At 43.1% G+C, this 15,754-nt stretch overlaps 1 protein-coding gene across 2 annotated transcripts in view; it reads right to left on the bottom strand.

Moving 5' to 3' along the window:
• Nucleotides 1–2,892: 2,892 nt before the first annotated feature.
• LOC311142239 (pyruvate carboxylase, mitochondrial-like) overlaps nucleotides 2,893–15,754 on the bottom strand; it is a 92,382-nt gene continuing 79,520 nt past the window's right edge. For both annotated transcript variants that reach the window (XM_084177847.1, XM_084177848.1), the window contains exons 14-21: nucleotides 15,054–15,210; nucleotides 14,632–14,872; nucleotides 14,201–14,450; nucleotides 10,511–10,755; nucleotides 9,465–9,644; nucleotides 6,777–7,025; nucleotides 6,491–6,631; nucleotides 2,893–4,674 (exon numbers count right to left, since the gene is read on the bottom strand). In XM_084177847.1, the coding sequence (XP_084033973.1) occupies nucleotides 4,423–4,674; nucleotides 6,491–6,631; nucleotides 6,777–7,025; nucleotides 9,465–9,644; nucleotides 10,511–10,755; nucleotides 14,201–14,450; nucleotides 14,632–14,872; nucleotides 15,054–15,210 (1,715 nt within the window). In that variant the 3' untranslated portion in view covers nucleotides 2,893–4,422. The remainder of the gene's footprint in view (nucleotides 4,675–6,490; nucleotides 6,632–6,776; nucleotides 7,026–9,464; nucleotides 9,645–10,510; nucleotides 10,756–14,200; nucleotides 14,451–14,631; nucleotides 14,873–15,053; nucleotides 15,211–15,754) is intronic.

The raw sequence follows: 15,754 nt of genomic DNA, 5'->3' as shown, positions 1-15,754 counted from the left end.
TGCGGGATCGTCTGACACCTGCCACCCAGACAGCTGATGAAACTGAGGAGTCAATCTGATTGGTTGGGCCTGGCTCCCCAGTGGGTGGGCCTAGCTCCCAAGTGGGTGGGCCTGGGAGGGAATAGGCCCACCCACTGGGGAGCCAGGCCCTGCCCAGTCATGTAAAATCCATAGATTAGGGCCTAATTAATGAATTTGATTTCCTTATATGAACTGTAACTCAGTAAAATCATTGAAATTGTTGCATGTTGCGTTTATATTTTTGTTCAGTATATATTACGGACTCTGACATCGCTCGTTCTGATATTTCTTTATTTTTTAATTATTGGAATTATTTGTGTATTAGTATTGTACTGTTAGACATTTACTGCACTGCTGGAGCTAGAAAAACAAGCATTTCACTGCCCTGCTTTAACATCTGCTAATCTGTGTATGGACTAATAAACGTTGATTTGATAAACACTTCTAACTCTCCCACTCCTGGACAAACCTCAGCTCTATGCACCAAGGTGCCATTTTTCTTCTCTAATGAAACCTGGGCTTCATTTCATTAACAACAACAACAGACTAAACACTTTGAGGTGGTATTGGGCTAATGAATTGATATTTTTTAAAATGAAGAATACTGATGCCAGTTAAGTACTTGACCTCATTCTGTGGGAAGACAACCCTTCACTGTGTCCTTCACCGCCAGTGTTCTGTCGCACTGGTAGTGTACACTAGCCCCCGGTGAACCCCCCTGTCACAGCAAGCTCACAAGCTACTAATCAGCACAAATGAAGGGGATAATGACCAAACAAAACAGAGGGGAGAGGACCACCTATCATATTAGCTTTGTTACTAAGACGGAGAGCCCGAGCTGCACCTGTATAAACTAATTATGTCGCTGATATGTTCTGCAAAAGAGGGAGGAGGGCAGAGTGAGCCTAGCTGATGGAGAGAAGCCAGGGGGAAAAGGAGCAGACTGAGAGATGAGATGTCAGATACATTAGGACTGAATGGGGGGAAAGGGGGGGAACGACACTGAATCAAACATCTATGACAGACTGCCACAAAGGCATATTTCTCATATCAAGGAAGCACCGACTCATGATGAGGTATGATTATCTCTGGGGTAAACTCCCTCCTCCTTAAAAATATACTATTTGAAACACAGCCATTTCGCATGCACTTTACAACCCATCTACATCTAAGTGAGCAAGAAGGACTCCCCGTCTCTTCTGTCTAGTCATTCAGCCTCCTACATTGCCTCAGCTCCCACCGTCCCTGCACATCAAACCATCACATGGTCATGTTCAGCACCCACAGGTACCCTGGTGCAGACGGAGCCATCAATCAACGCCTGTAAACGACACACCACCACTTCTCCAAAAGAGCATATGGCAGCTCTCAGGCCCATCATCCATCACTGCAGTAATATCATAGACTAATAGTACGCTACTGAAACTGCGAGGCTGTGTAAACGCATGAATTGCAGACTTTAGAAAAGATTAAGTGTAACTGGGTGCAACTATTGACTTAGAATGTCAAATTTATTAACATTGCGGCATGCGAACGAATGGACAAAAACACACAAGTTGTCCTCATATCTACCAATTTGTATCCATTAAGGGATTACTCTATTGGCAATCGATCAATGTGCTCCATCTGGTTTGGTGGATTAGGGCTGTTCCTGTGCGTTTCCATTAGAGTGGGTATTATCAACTATCAATCACCTGCCCTTTTCACCCCTATAAATTCATCTGTAAATGTATTATACCTTTCGACTCACAAATTGTCACAATTATTGAATTGTTTATGGAGAGGTGCTTATTTGTCTGCCATGTTGATTATTTCACGCTACTCTTCTTTAGAAGAATAGATTTACTTGAACTGAGCCTCACACTGTAGGTATCAGATGCACCACTACACACAAGCTCTATTATCAAAACATTAAAATGACAAAGAGCGAGGCAACTCTGTTTGTATGCCCTTTTAATTTATTTAAAAGTTGTCACATTAAAAAGAACATGAGGTTATATTGAATTAGTATTTCCATATCTTAAAACTGATGTTATTAAAAACAGACAAGACTTCAGACAAAAATGTCATGGAAGGATGAGATAACAAATGCCACATAAATCCCCATCCCCAGAAAGAGTCTAGAATACAAATGACATTGCCATTCCACATAACGGTAGTAATGTTAATGCTTACAAATACAGGTAACTGCCAAAATAACTGAAACACTTGAGTAAATGAGGGATACAAACTATATTAAAAGCAGGTGCTTCCACACAGGCGTGGTATTTGAGTTAATTAAGCAATTAACATCCCATCATGCTGGTGGGCAGGCCATTATTTTGGCTCCCATGGCTATGCCCCCATAGGATGACAATGACCCTATCCACAGGGCACGAGTGTTCACTGAATGGTTTGATGAGCATGAAAACGATGTAAATCATATGCCATGGCCGTCTCAGTCACCAGATCTCAAGCCAATTGTACATTTATGGAGATTCTGGAGTGGTGCCTGAGAAAGCGTATTCTGCCACCATCAACAAAACACAAAATGATGGAATTTCTCGTGGAAGAATGGTGTCGCATCCCTCCAACAGAGTTCCAGACACTTGTAGAATCTATGCCAAGGTACATTGAAGCTGTTCTGGCTCATGGTGGCACAACGCCCTATTAAGACACTTTATGTTAGTGTTTCGTTTATTTTGGCAGTTACCTGTACATCTACGTATAAAGCCCACTAATATTTGTTTTTCCTATATATAGTCTCCCCTTTGCCTTAAAAAACCGCACCCATGTTGCTCGTAAGTTAACATGCTAAATTGTTGTATTAGCAGGCTTAAGTCCTATGTTTCACATACAGGCATTATAAGAGTCTAAGAAACATCGAATTAATGGTTTGATACAACACCGTTTTTATTAAACAATTCTAAGAGAGGAGAAAATGTGACTAGTATTTTCATAGATCAATTTTTTTTTACTCATGACAACGCAGTTTTTTGATGAGTCAAAATCTTAAACCAATCAATAACATTTCTCATTTTACTTTGTACTGCATTCCATAACCAACGCTGATGATCATCAACACACTCACCACAGATGTAAACAGTCACACTGAGTGGTTACCATGACAGTTGTGACAGAATGAGAATCTGTAAACATTTAATATCCCTCAAGCACACTCAGGCATTGACCAGCATGTACTGTAAGGTCATGCCATATACGGCAATAACATTCAAATATAGTCTAACTTTTACTCTCCACACTAAGAAAAACTATTTTAAATTGGCCCCAATTATTTTATTTAGGGGGGGGGAGAAACAACATACACTAAACAAACCCCTTAGTAATCTACTAGCACAGATGGGGCACATTAAACTACCCATACAATCTATACATCTAACCAGATTCCAGTCTGTCCCAATGAGTACCAGAACAAATATGTCCAGTTCAGTATGATTTATTTCTATGTTTGCCAAAATATCAAGTTGCCAAAATATCAAAAGACTATCAATATCAAGTATGTTTGCATTCATGTACAAAGCAAGGCAGTTGGGTCAGAAAAAGAATGGTCTTTTAGGTTTCATGTCTAAAATAACAGTTTTGGTCAACTGAGCCACTTGTGCTTCAATAAGACATAAGCGCTTTTGAATGCAAAGGAAATTTACAGTAAAAGCTTGTTTAATTTTAAAACGGGTTGGGAAAAATGAGTGAAAGTAACGCAAATGATGAGTGAACACATGTATCGAGAGCAGATGCTTAAAACATCTTTAACCTGTCAATGTAGTGAGATGGAGGCTGGAAGGAAGAGTGAGGAACGGAACACTTATTATGCTTGAACAGCTATTTATATTTATCATTACATTTATAATTTTTCTGTTTAGACATATCAAATTATGAAAATCATGGTGGGTGATGCTCGTACAGGGATGGCCCAAAGTGTTCTGTGGAATTTAAAACATGATAACCAAGATGTTACATTACACTAAATACCTGAATGTTAACTGCTTATCAATTGCTTTCTACTTATTTATTGCATCATTCATTTTCATTGGCATAGCCTCAGCAATTTCACTCTTCAGGAAAGCGTTCGAGAATGACGTACATTGATGAACATTCAGATATTAATAAGAAATCTTCCAGATTAGTTGGTTAATGATAGTACTTTTCAGTTTCTAAAGTGACAGTGGATTACCGTATATATCACACAAGTGCAAACATCATAGGAAGCTCTCCAACAAGAAAACAAACAAACTAAACATTTGTTCATTCATTGATTAATCACACTATATATATATATATTTTCCTGAATTTCAAAAATATATCTCCCTCTTTTCTACAGTTAGACTTGTATTTTTGCATGTGCGACTGGAAGCGCGAAGGTTATGCTCATGTTGATGGTTCCTACTGGTGCCCTGTCCTGTCCTACTCTGTGATCTCCAGGATGAGGTCGTCTCCCTCCAGGCTGCTGTCGGCTTTGACGTAAATCTTGACCACGGTGCCGGAGAGGGGAGAGTTGACCACCATCTCCATCTTCATGGCACTGAGCACACACAGAGGCTGGCCCTTCTCCACCGTCTGGCCCTGCTTCACCTTCATCTCCACCACCTTCCCAGGCATGGGTGCCCCCACCTGGCCACGCACGTCCTTCAGCGCCTTGGGGTGGAAGTGCATCTCCTGGAGGGGGAGGGGGGGGGGTTACAGGGGGTAGAGAGAGGACGGGTTAGAGAGAGTACACTTGGTGAGCTTGCAGCAACACCCATGTACAGTGGGGGAAAAAAGTATTTAGTCAGCCACCAATTGTGCAAGTTCTCCCACTTAAAAAGATGAGAGAGGCCTGTAATTTTCATCATAGGTACACGTCAACTATGACAGACAAAATGAGATTTTTTTTCTCCAGAAAATCACATTGTAGGATTTTTAATGAATGTATTTGCAAATTATGGTGGAAAATAAGTATTTGGTCAATAACAAAAGTTTCTCAATACTTTGTTATATACCCTTTGTTGGCAATGACACAGGTCAAACGTTTTCTGTAAGTCCACAAGGTTTTCACACACTGTTGCTGGTATTTTGGCCCATTCCTCCATGCAGATCTCCTCTAGAGCAGTGATGTTTTGGGGCTGTCGCTGGGCAACACGGACTTTCAATTCCCTCCAAAGATTTTCTATGGGGTTGAGATCTGGAGACTGGCTAGGCCACTCCAGGACCTTGAAATGCTTCTTACGAAGCCACTCCTTCGTTGCCCGGGCGGTGTGTTTGGGATCATTGTCATGCTGAAAGACCCAGCCACGTTTCATCTTCAATGCCCTTGCTGATGGAAGGAGGTTTTCACTCAAAATCTCACGATACATGGCCCCATTCATTCTTTCCTTTACACGGATCAGTCGTCCTGGTCACTTTGCAGAAAAACAGCCCCAAAGCATGATGTTTCCACCCCCATGCTTCACAGTAGGTATGGTGTTCTTTGGATGCAACTCAGCATTCTTTGTCCTCCAAACACGACGAGTTGAGTTTTTACCAAAAAGTTATATTTTGGTTTCATCTGACCATATGACATTCTCCCAATACTCTTCTGGATCATCCAAATGCACTCTAGCAAACTTCAGACGGGCCTGGACATGTACTGGCTTAAGCAGGGGGACACGTCTGGCACTGCAGGATTTGAGTCCCTGGCGGCGTAGTGTGTTACTGATGGTAGGCTTTGTTACTTTGGTCCCAGCTCTCTGCAGGTCATTCACTAGGTCCCCCCGTGTGGTTCTGGGATTTTTGCTCACCGTTCTTGTGATCATTTTGACCCCACGGGGTGAGATCTTGCGTGGAGCCCCAGATCGAGGGAGATTATCAGTGGTCTTGTATGTCTTCCATTTCCTAATAATTGCTCCCACAGTTGATTTCTTCAAACCAAGCTGCTTACCTATTGCAGATTCAGTCTTCCCAGCCTGGTGCAGGTCTACAATTTTGTTTCTGGTGTCCTTTGACAGCTCTTTCGTCTTGGCCATAGTGGAGTTTGGAGTGTGACTGTTTGAGGTTGTGGACAGGTGTCTTTTATACTGATAACAAGTTCAAACAGGTGCCATTAATACAGGTAATGAGTGGAGGACAGAGGAGCCTCTTAAAGAAGAAGTTACAGGTCTGTGAGAGCCAGAAATCTTGCTTGTTTGTAGGTGACCAAATACTTATTTTCCACCATAATTTGCAAATAAATTCATTAAAAATCCTACAATGTGATTTTCTGGATTTTTTTTCTCAATTTGTTTGTCATAGTTGACGTGTACCTATGATGAAAATTACAGGCCTCTCATCTTTTTAAGTGGGAGAACTTGCACAATTGGTGGCTGACTAAATACTTTTTCCCCCACTGTATCTATTGAGATATGTATTGGTGTGGATACGATATGCAACTATTGTTACTGGAATAGCTTGAACTTATGTGTTTTAAGCATTGAACGCAACTTTGTGTTAAGTGCTAATGTGAATGCATGTACTCTACCTTCATGGCCACAGTATCCTTGACCAGGACAGATCTGAGCGCTCCATTCAGCTCAAAGAACACCTCCCTCTGGCCAGCCTTGTTGAGATCTCCCAGGGCCAGGGCTTTGATGTGGAGGGTCTTCCCTCGCTCCAACTCCACCTGACAGACACAGGGACACACAGAAAGTGTGACCAGAGGAAAACAGAACATAGGCAAATATATTGCAATCAGTAAGTTCATTTAAAATGAATCACACTCCTCATCCACTTGAAGAATATGACTGAACACAAACGGTGAGACTGACCTCGAACTCCTCAGCGATCTTGGGTCCATCGAGGAACAGGCGTGTGTTGAGGCAGTCCACGGGGCCAAACTGATGGGTGAACTCCTTGAACTCCTGGAACACCTTGGGGTACATGGCTGCTGACATCACATCCTCAGGAGAGATGTCATCTCCGTGCGTCTCTCGCAGCTGTTTCTCTAGGGCCTGGAAGTCCATAGCGGGCAGAGAGGCACCAGGGCGGCCCTCCACACGTGGCATATTCTTCAGCACCTGGGGGCAGAAGTTAGAAGTCAGCCACTAACAGGCCAAAGGGCGCTAGAATGACAGGACGTCAGAGTTATTATAATAAGGGCCTGCTTTTTCACATCAAAGCAGGCCCTTAACTATACCACAGGCTACAAGCAGTGTTTGAACATTACAAGCAAACATGAGTGTAATAATGAACAGAGATAATGCTAGGCATCCGTCAGAAATTAGAAATAGCTGCTCCATAATGGCTGTTCCATTCCTTTGTTATACATGATGTATGCTAAGCAGATGGGCTTTTTATGTTTGAAATGATCTGCAAAATAAATTACACAAGTGCCACCATGCGTCCGATGGAAAGTAAAAGCAAGAGGAACTGCATTGTACACTGGTGATGTGAGGAACATATGTGGTCCTAGAAAACAACTGAGCTTCCGGAGAAATGTTTCTGGGTAATTGTGGAGATTCTTAGAGAAGGGGAAATAAATCATATTTCTTCAAATTTGAAACAGATAAAATGGTGTGAGATCTCCAAGGATACTAAAGGGAGAAAAACAGGCAAACTTTTCAAACAAAGTATTTCTATGACTTAAGGGGATCCTGTAGTGGGTTATAAAAACAGCCTTTTCTGAGCTCTATAAAAATACCTAATGTAATGTCAGTGGAACATAATAATATACTCTCAATGTTAAATCCATAGAGTACCAAACCTAATAATGCTTTAATACTGTCTGTGGGAATACAAATCCTGCCATTATGGTTGGCTGTGAAAAGGCAGATATACCCTGAACAAAAATATAAACGCAACAATCAACGATTTTATTGAGTTACAGTTCATAAGGAAATCAGTCAATTCAAATAAATTCATTAGGCCCTAATCTATGGATTTCACATGACTGGGAATACAGATATGCATCTGTTGGTCACAGACACCTTAAATAAATAAAATGTAGGGGCATGGATCAGAAAACCAGTCAGTATCTGGTGTGACCACCATTTGCCTCATGCATCTCCTTGAGATAGACTTGATCAGGCTGTTGATTGTGGCCTGTGGAATGTTGTCCCACTCCTCTTTAAATGGCTGTGTGAAGTTGCTGGATATTGGCGGGAACTGGAACACGCTGTCGTGCACGTCGATCCAGAGCATCCCAAACATGCTCAATGGGTGACGTCTGGTGAGAACGCAGGCCATGGAAGACCTGGGAAATGTTCAGCTTCCAGGAATTGTGTACAGATCCTTGCACATGGGGCCGTGCATTATCATGCTGAAACATGGCGGCGGATTAAATGGCACGACAATGGGCCTCATACTATGATGAGATCCTCTCTGTGCATTTAAATTGCCATCGATAATATGCAATTGTGTTCATTGTCTGTAGCTTATGCCTGCCCATACCATAACCCCACCACCACCACAGGGCACTCTGTTCACAATGTTGACATCAGCAAACCGTCTGCCCGGTACAGTTGAAACCATCATTCATCCGTGAAGAGCACACTTCTCCAGCGTGCCAGTAGCCATCGAAGGTGAGCATTTGCCCACTGAAGTCATTTACGATGGCGAACTGCAGTCCTGGTGAGGACGACGAGCACACAGATGAGCTTCCCTGAGACTGTTTCTGACAGTTTGTGAAGAAATTATTCGGTTGTTCAAACCCACAGTTTCATCAGCTGTCTCGGTGGCTGATCTCAGACGATCCTGCAGGTGAAGAAGCCAGATGTGGAGGTCCTGGGCTGGCGTGGTTACACGTGGTCTGCAGTTGTGAGAACGGTTGGACGTACTGCCAACCGGCCTCTAAAATGACATTGGAGGCGGCTTATGGTGGAGAAATTAACATTCAATTCTCTGGCAACAGCTCTGGTGGACATTCCTGCAGTAAGCATGGCAATTGCACGCTACCTCAAAACTTGAGACATCTGTGGCATTGTGTTGTGACAAAACTGCACATTTTACAGTGGCCTTTTATTGTCCCCGGCACAAGGTGCACCTGTGTAATGATCATGCAGTTTAATTAGCTTCTTGATATGCCACACCTGTCAGGTGGATGGATTATCTTGGCAAAGGAGAAATTCTCACTAACAGGGATGTAAACAAATTTGTGATCAACATTTGAGAGAAATAAGCTTTTTTGTGCATATGAAAAATGTCTGGGCTCTTTTATTTCGGCTCATGAAACAAGGGACCAACACTTTACATGTTGCATTTACATTTTTGTTCAGTGTAGAATACATGTTCTCCATACTCAGACCGTACCCATTCTACCCATTCCCAAGGGCAAGCTATTGATAAGTCAAAGAGCCGCAGCTGCCCAATGAGAGATGCAGATTTGGGATGCACTGTTTAATTGAAAGAATCATTCCAGCAACGTGTTAAAAACAATGTTGTTGGGCGCTGAAAAGAACTTGGGCCTAAAGGAAGTTAGACCTATTGGGAATTTGTGAAGTGTGTGGAGTGTGTTTTACCTTGGACCTGAAGGGCTCAGGGAAGCCTCCGTGTGGAATGCCAATATGACCCTGCAGGAACTCCACCACAGAGAGGGGGAAGGAGAGCTCATCAGCCCTCTCCTCCACCTCCGCCCTCGTCAGAGAGTTCTGCACCATGAACTGGGCCAGGTCGCCCACGATCTTAGAGGAGGGGGTCACCTGCAGGCAGGCAGACAGAGTGGGAAGAGTAGAGGTGGAGAGAGATGAAAGATTTTATCCTCAACATTACTGGTGCTACAGCCCATCTGTCATAGACTATTGTGTTTCACCATTGGAAATTCAATCTGGCGTGCAAATTGGAAGTGAACAGAAGTGTGGTGGAGTCAACAAGGGAGACAGAGAGGGGACCTTTTTTTAGCAAAAACATTTTTTTGCAGCCAACTGACTGTAGGAACAGTGAGAAGACAAGACAACGGAAGGGGGTAGAATGAATAATGAAAGTGAAGTGAGCGTGTCCACTATTGAACAGACACTGATTCACTGTGCCTGTGATATGGACAATATGCGACAGCGAAAGAAAACGAAGGAGGAGAAGAACAGAAAGTCAACTATCTCTGATCATTTAATTAAGCCCTAGGAAATGAAAACCAGCAAGGCAAAACCAAACGCTAGAAGATGCCATTGATTGGAGAGATCAGACAGAAGCATGGAGAACAGAACAGATAAGCTTTGCTCAAAGCTCCTTGGTTGATCTGACTTTAGGCTGCAGCGAGATTAATGGCTGCACTTTCTGCCAACGTATTCCCATTTCGTTTTTATTTTATCTTTGAGACAGAAGAGCCTCCCTCCCACACATACGTAGTTGAGAGAGAGTGAAAGGAGGAAGGTGAGTTAACAAACTGAGTGGGCAATTCATTCTGAAGTTCTCTTCAAATCAGAAGAATACTTTTGTAAATCCGCCTTCAGAGCGATAATTATAAATCTGCAAAGACAATTTGTGAATCAGGAATTTGAGTTTTATCACTTAATTTGAATTGCTGAAAATGAGGCCAGTGTTAAGGACGCCAGGTGTCCGGTCGTCTCACCTTGATGATGTCACCCAGCAGCTTGTTGGCCTCTGTGTAGGACTTCTTCACCTCCTTGAACTTGTGTCCCAGGCCCATGCTGTGAGCCTGGAAGTGCAGGTTGGTGTACTGGCCCCCAGGGATCTCGTTCTCATACACGTCAGCATTGCCAGACTTCATAGTGGCTGTACAGTCAAACGGTGCATAGAGCCCGCGAGCAACCTCCCAGTACTCACTGTAGTCATAGACATTCTCCAGGGATATGCCTGTCAAAGAGAGGGCAGGAGAGAGAATAATGCCCCAGAGGTATCAGGGATAGATCTATAGGCATAAATACAATTTAATATTAACCATGTTAAACGTGTTGTGTTCATCTACTGTGTGGGAGGCATGCCAGAGAATACTTTAAAGTGTATCAGTGTGGTACTCGCGACTTAGGCGTTCACTGGCTTCCAAAGCAGGAACACTCAGTCAGTCAGTCAATGCACACCTCTGCTGCCAATACATTGAACACTCATTTAAACCTGATGTCCTATCATGTTGCTGTAATTACAATTAGCTCCATGCTTCACCTGGCAACAAACACACACAGGCCACAAATTCTCCCCAACCTATACATCTCAGAGACCACTGTATTTTAAGCTTTGATATCAATCTGAAGCTTCCCACTCCCTCATCCATACACATCTGTTGGCACATATCCATCAGCATGAGAGGAGGCAATTGAAAAGAAAGAACGTGAGGGAATGAGCGAGAGCTTGACATTGACCACATTTCCTGTCCCTCCGGACTAGAGCTGACTTAAAGATGATCTACACGCATCAAGGGAGAGAACAAGGGACCTTTGCCAGAGGGGAGCTCCCAATGCAGATGAAAGATGGATGATAGAAAGATTAAAGAAGTTAAGAGCTCAGAAGTAATTTAAGAGCAAGAGAATGTGGATGAGAAGAGGGGATCATGGTGAAAAAGAGCAAGACTAAATGAGGCACTTGAGGATTTTCTGTAAACAATTACCAATAGTTAGGATTAAGAAACAAGTCAATCCAATAAATATGAACAAATGGGACCAAGGCAGTAAAAAATGAGGGTTAAGTGCCTTGCTCAAGGGCACCGACAGATTTTTCACCTCGTCGGCTCGGGTATTCGAACCAGCGACCTTTCGTAGCAGACCAGAGAGCGCTTAGACAAGTAAGAGAGAGTACTAGTGGGAAGAACTACAAATTAGAGCAGTTTTATCATCCTGAATACCCAAAGTAGTATTTGGAATGAATCTGGAAGTTATTTTACAATAAATGGATAAAAACTGTACTGCACATACTGCACTATGGCGCAACATTTCAAAGGGAGAAGGGAATAAGACTATATTTGCTTGACATTTCAATTACCCAGGCAGCCTTCTACTCCGTGAGAAGGAGCAGGAGAGAGAGAGAGAGATTGGTAGACGTCACGGAAATAAACCAAATCAACAAAGAAAATAACATGTATTTTTCTCAGAATTTGAGCATTCTGATGGGTTTAAAACTGCTCAACGAGAGCACAATCATATACACACTCTAACTGGAAATCTAGTTGTGCTTTGGTGTCCTTGAACAGTAATTATCGTAATGAGAGAATTTGGAGACCATAGAGGCACGTGTTTTGAAATGGAAAATTGGAATAAGCTAAAGAAAGATGCTAAATTGCACCTCTAGGCCGTCTACGCTTTCATCAACTCGCATCCAACAAAACAATTTCTGGGTTATAATCATTTTGAAAACTACTCAATTTCACACCATGGATTGTCTTTAGAATAATCTCGCAGAGTCCTGCCACATTTCATTTTCTAAAGAGGACATTTTCTTTAATAAAAACTAGATAACGGGATCAGAATGAGAAACAATGAACTGGCTGTTAAGTGCTCACTTGTGCTCAGGTAGCGTAATATTCCCCAATAGTATGCCAGTACATGGTCAAGTCATTTCAGAGCAGCTGCTACCTCCATTCTCCTCATGACTAATTAATTATTGATGGAGTCTCATATTCTCAAGTGTTGTTCAATTCTAAACAAACAGCAACTCCATTATTTCATTTGCTGCCACTATGTTTCAGGTGGCCTACGATAAGGCTCTAATTAAGGGTTTACAAGCAGCTAATCAAAGCCTGATTCATTGTGTACAAAATAGAGTTATTAAGCCATTTTATGGCTGTTGTAGGAGGGATTAAGATGCTCATCAATTGTGAGAATATTCCAGAGGGTTTCTTATTACATCTTCTACTCTTTGTTCATCTAACCAATATGAATGAAAGAACAGCCCTTCAACCTTGTCCTCCATCTTTCATGAATCAAAGCACACTGTAACCGTCAGAGTCATGAGTGGTGGCAGGGTGATAACACTAGCCTGCTGTTGAATGGTTCCCTCCTAAATAACAACTCCACAAAGGGGCAAAGATCTGGCCTCACAGCCGTTCCCCTAGCAACACGGCTAGCTGCAGCCAGGAAAACTTGGTTCTGACCACATTCCTGTTCCCACGCAGAGACAGCTTTACGGAGCCTTGCAGGCCAGGTCATTACAGTGGGTTAAGACTCGTCTGCTGCAGTAATGTCTCAATTAACTGAAGGTCGCGGGGTTGTCTGTGAGCTGTGAAATGATGGCCATGCGCAGCGACCTTCCTTGTGCCTTTTCTTCCTGCCTTTTCCTCTAGTTCGCGCTCCCTGTTGCCCTCTCTCTCTCCACAAACATACTTCATTTTCCCCTTCTTACATTACCGTCTGCACATGTACTGCATCGTCTCCCATGTGTACCATATTCTCTAGGTTATATCCATTAAGGTTGTCTTTGTTTTTTCCGCAACTGCTGAGGTGAAGGGGTTAAGCAGAGTGAAGATGCACTAAGCATCAGCAGAATTCTATTTTCACTAGGATGTTGCAGTCGGTTCTACATTGTGGTGGAAAAAGTACACAATTGTCATACTTGAGTAAATGTAAAAGATACCTTATTAGAAAATGACTCAAGTACAAGTGAAAGTCACCCAGTAAAATCCTACTTGAGTAAAAGTCTAAAAGTATTTGGTTTTAAACATACTTAAGTATCAAAAGTAAATGTAATTACTTAAATATGCTTAAGTATCAAAAGTTAAACTAAAAGTATAAATCATTTCAGATTCCTTATCTTAAGCAAACCAGACGGCACCATTTTATTTCTACGGTGGTGTAAAATACTAGTACTTTACACCACTGGTTCAACAAACAAATGTTAAAGTGTTATTCAGAGCCATCTAGGCAGAGTAACCTTGGTCACAAACAGAAATGTAATCTTTAAAAGCAGTTGAGGATGTCATATTCAGATCGAGGCGGCAAACAATTTCTACAGCCATATAAAGCTCAAGTCAGAAGCATAATATTGGCGCTCTTACAGTTGGTTTTCCTTGCCATTGTTGAATATAGCATGGTTTCATGGGGCTTAAGGTCTCAGTCTTTTACCTTGTTAAATGCTCCGACATACCAACATATTAATGAAAAAGCTATCAGTGGTTCACTGCTTCCCCACTGTGTGTGTGTGTGTGTGTGTGTGTGTGTGTGTGTGTGTGTGTGTGTGTGTGTGTGTGTGTGTACAACTGGTTTGCCATAGAAGAGCTTGGCCAGCAGCTCTATATGTGCTCTTGATTGGTTGGCAGCTCTATATGTGTTTTTGATTGTTCAGCTCACTATATTTCTATTAGCTGGCAGCTCACCTGTGTTGAATTTGGTTCCCTTGGTGCAGGCGACAATGGCTCCCATGCTGGGCTGTGATGTCATCCCAGCCATGGAGTCCACAGCAACGTCTACGATGTCGGCCCCGGCCTCGGCACACGCCAGCATGGAGGCCACGCCGGCGCCTGCCGTATCATGGGTGTGGATGTGGATGGGCATGTCAGGGAAACGGTCCCTCAGAGCACCAATCAGCATCCGGCTAGACTCAGGCTTCAGCAGCCCCGCCATGTCCTACAGGAAGAGAGAGGAGTCAACAACATGACACACTTAGAGTCCTTTCATTTTAGCTATTTATGTCTGACTTGCTGACTTCAAGTTTCTGTTAATAGCGGAATATAAATAAAACATGTCATTGGTTGAGATAAACCACATGACTGGGTTTGATGACAGAGCAGGTTCAGTGCCACTCTACCTTGATGTTCAGTATGTGTGTTCCAGCTCTGACCAGCTCATCAGCCAGTTTCAGGTAGTACTCCAGAGAGTACTTCTGCCTCATGGGGTCAGACACGTCTCCTGTGTAGGAGATGGAGGCCTCCACCACGCCCCCTGCAGCCCCAGCAGCCTCCATACCCAACATCAGGTTAGGCAGGTAGTTCAGAGAGTCAAAAACACGGAAGATGTCCATGCCGTTCTCCTTAGCCACCTCACAGAACCTGGTCAGAACCATTGAAAGATGGATGAGTACATGCTTCAAGTGAAGAGCCCTTGGGTTTAAGGGTGATACTTTCAAGAAATACTATGCAGACGATGACCCTCAAACTGTGAGGGCTGGGGTTGAGACTATATGTGTTCTGGTTGGAATAGGGGTGTCTGATCCAGGGAAGAGGTACTGACTTGAACACAGCGTTGTCGGGGTAGTTGGTGTAGCCCACAGCGTTGGCTCCTCTCAGTAGCATCTGGAAGGGCACGTTGGGCAGCAGAGCTCTCAACTCCTGCAGTCGTTTCCATGGACACTCACACAGGAAACGCATCGCCACATCAAAGGTGGCACCTACTCAGAAGAGGAACGATCAATAACTGCCATAGCAACAGACTCCATTAACGATAAAGTCCATAAACCTAGAGAGTAAATGGACAGATTCCCTGAATAGACTAAATCTCTCCTAGTCCTCCAGAGACGGACAGACTTCCTCCGTAGTCTGATGTCCAGCTCCCTCAACATCAACATGTTTTTGGACACCGTCACAGTAGATTTGCTTCTAAGGGTGCTAAGACTATCTTCTGCGGCTTAGTTTGTAAAAAGTGCTATCCAAATAAAACATGGATTTCATATGTCACTTTGCTAGAGATGAAGAGAGACAGAGCGTTTCTTCAGTCTTTACTTAGAAATGTACCGCCAGTCTGCCCATATCAACTTCAAAAGTGAGCCCCCCTTTTCTTCAGACTTGAAGAGAGGAGAGCCCACTCCTGAATAACCCAGATACAGTACAGTCGACTCACTTGTGCTGCTCAATGATGTGAACCTGGCCCTGGGGCGGTGTCATATTTTCCTTTACCCTAGCAGTTGATTCTATTTGACCTTTCAACTGAAACTG

Source organism: Coregonus lavaretus (assembly GCF_964263955.1).
Source record: "Coregonus lavaretus genome assembly, chromosome: 15".
NCBI classification, from domain to species: domain Eukaryota; kingdom Metazoa; phylum Chordata; class Actinopteri; order Salmoniformes; family Salmonidae; genus Coregonus; species Coregonus lavaretus.
Note: the sequence above shows the minus strand (reverse complement) of the source record. Positions and strands in the feature narration are given on the sequence as shown.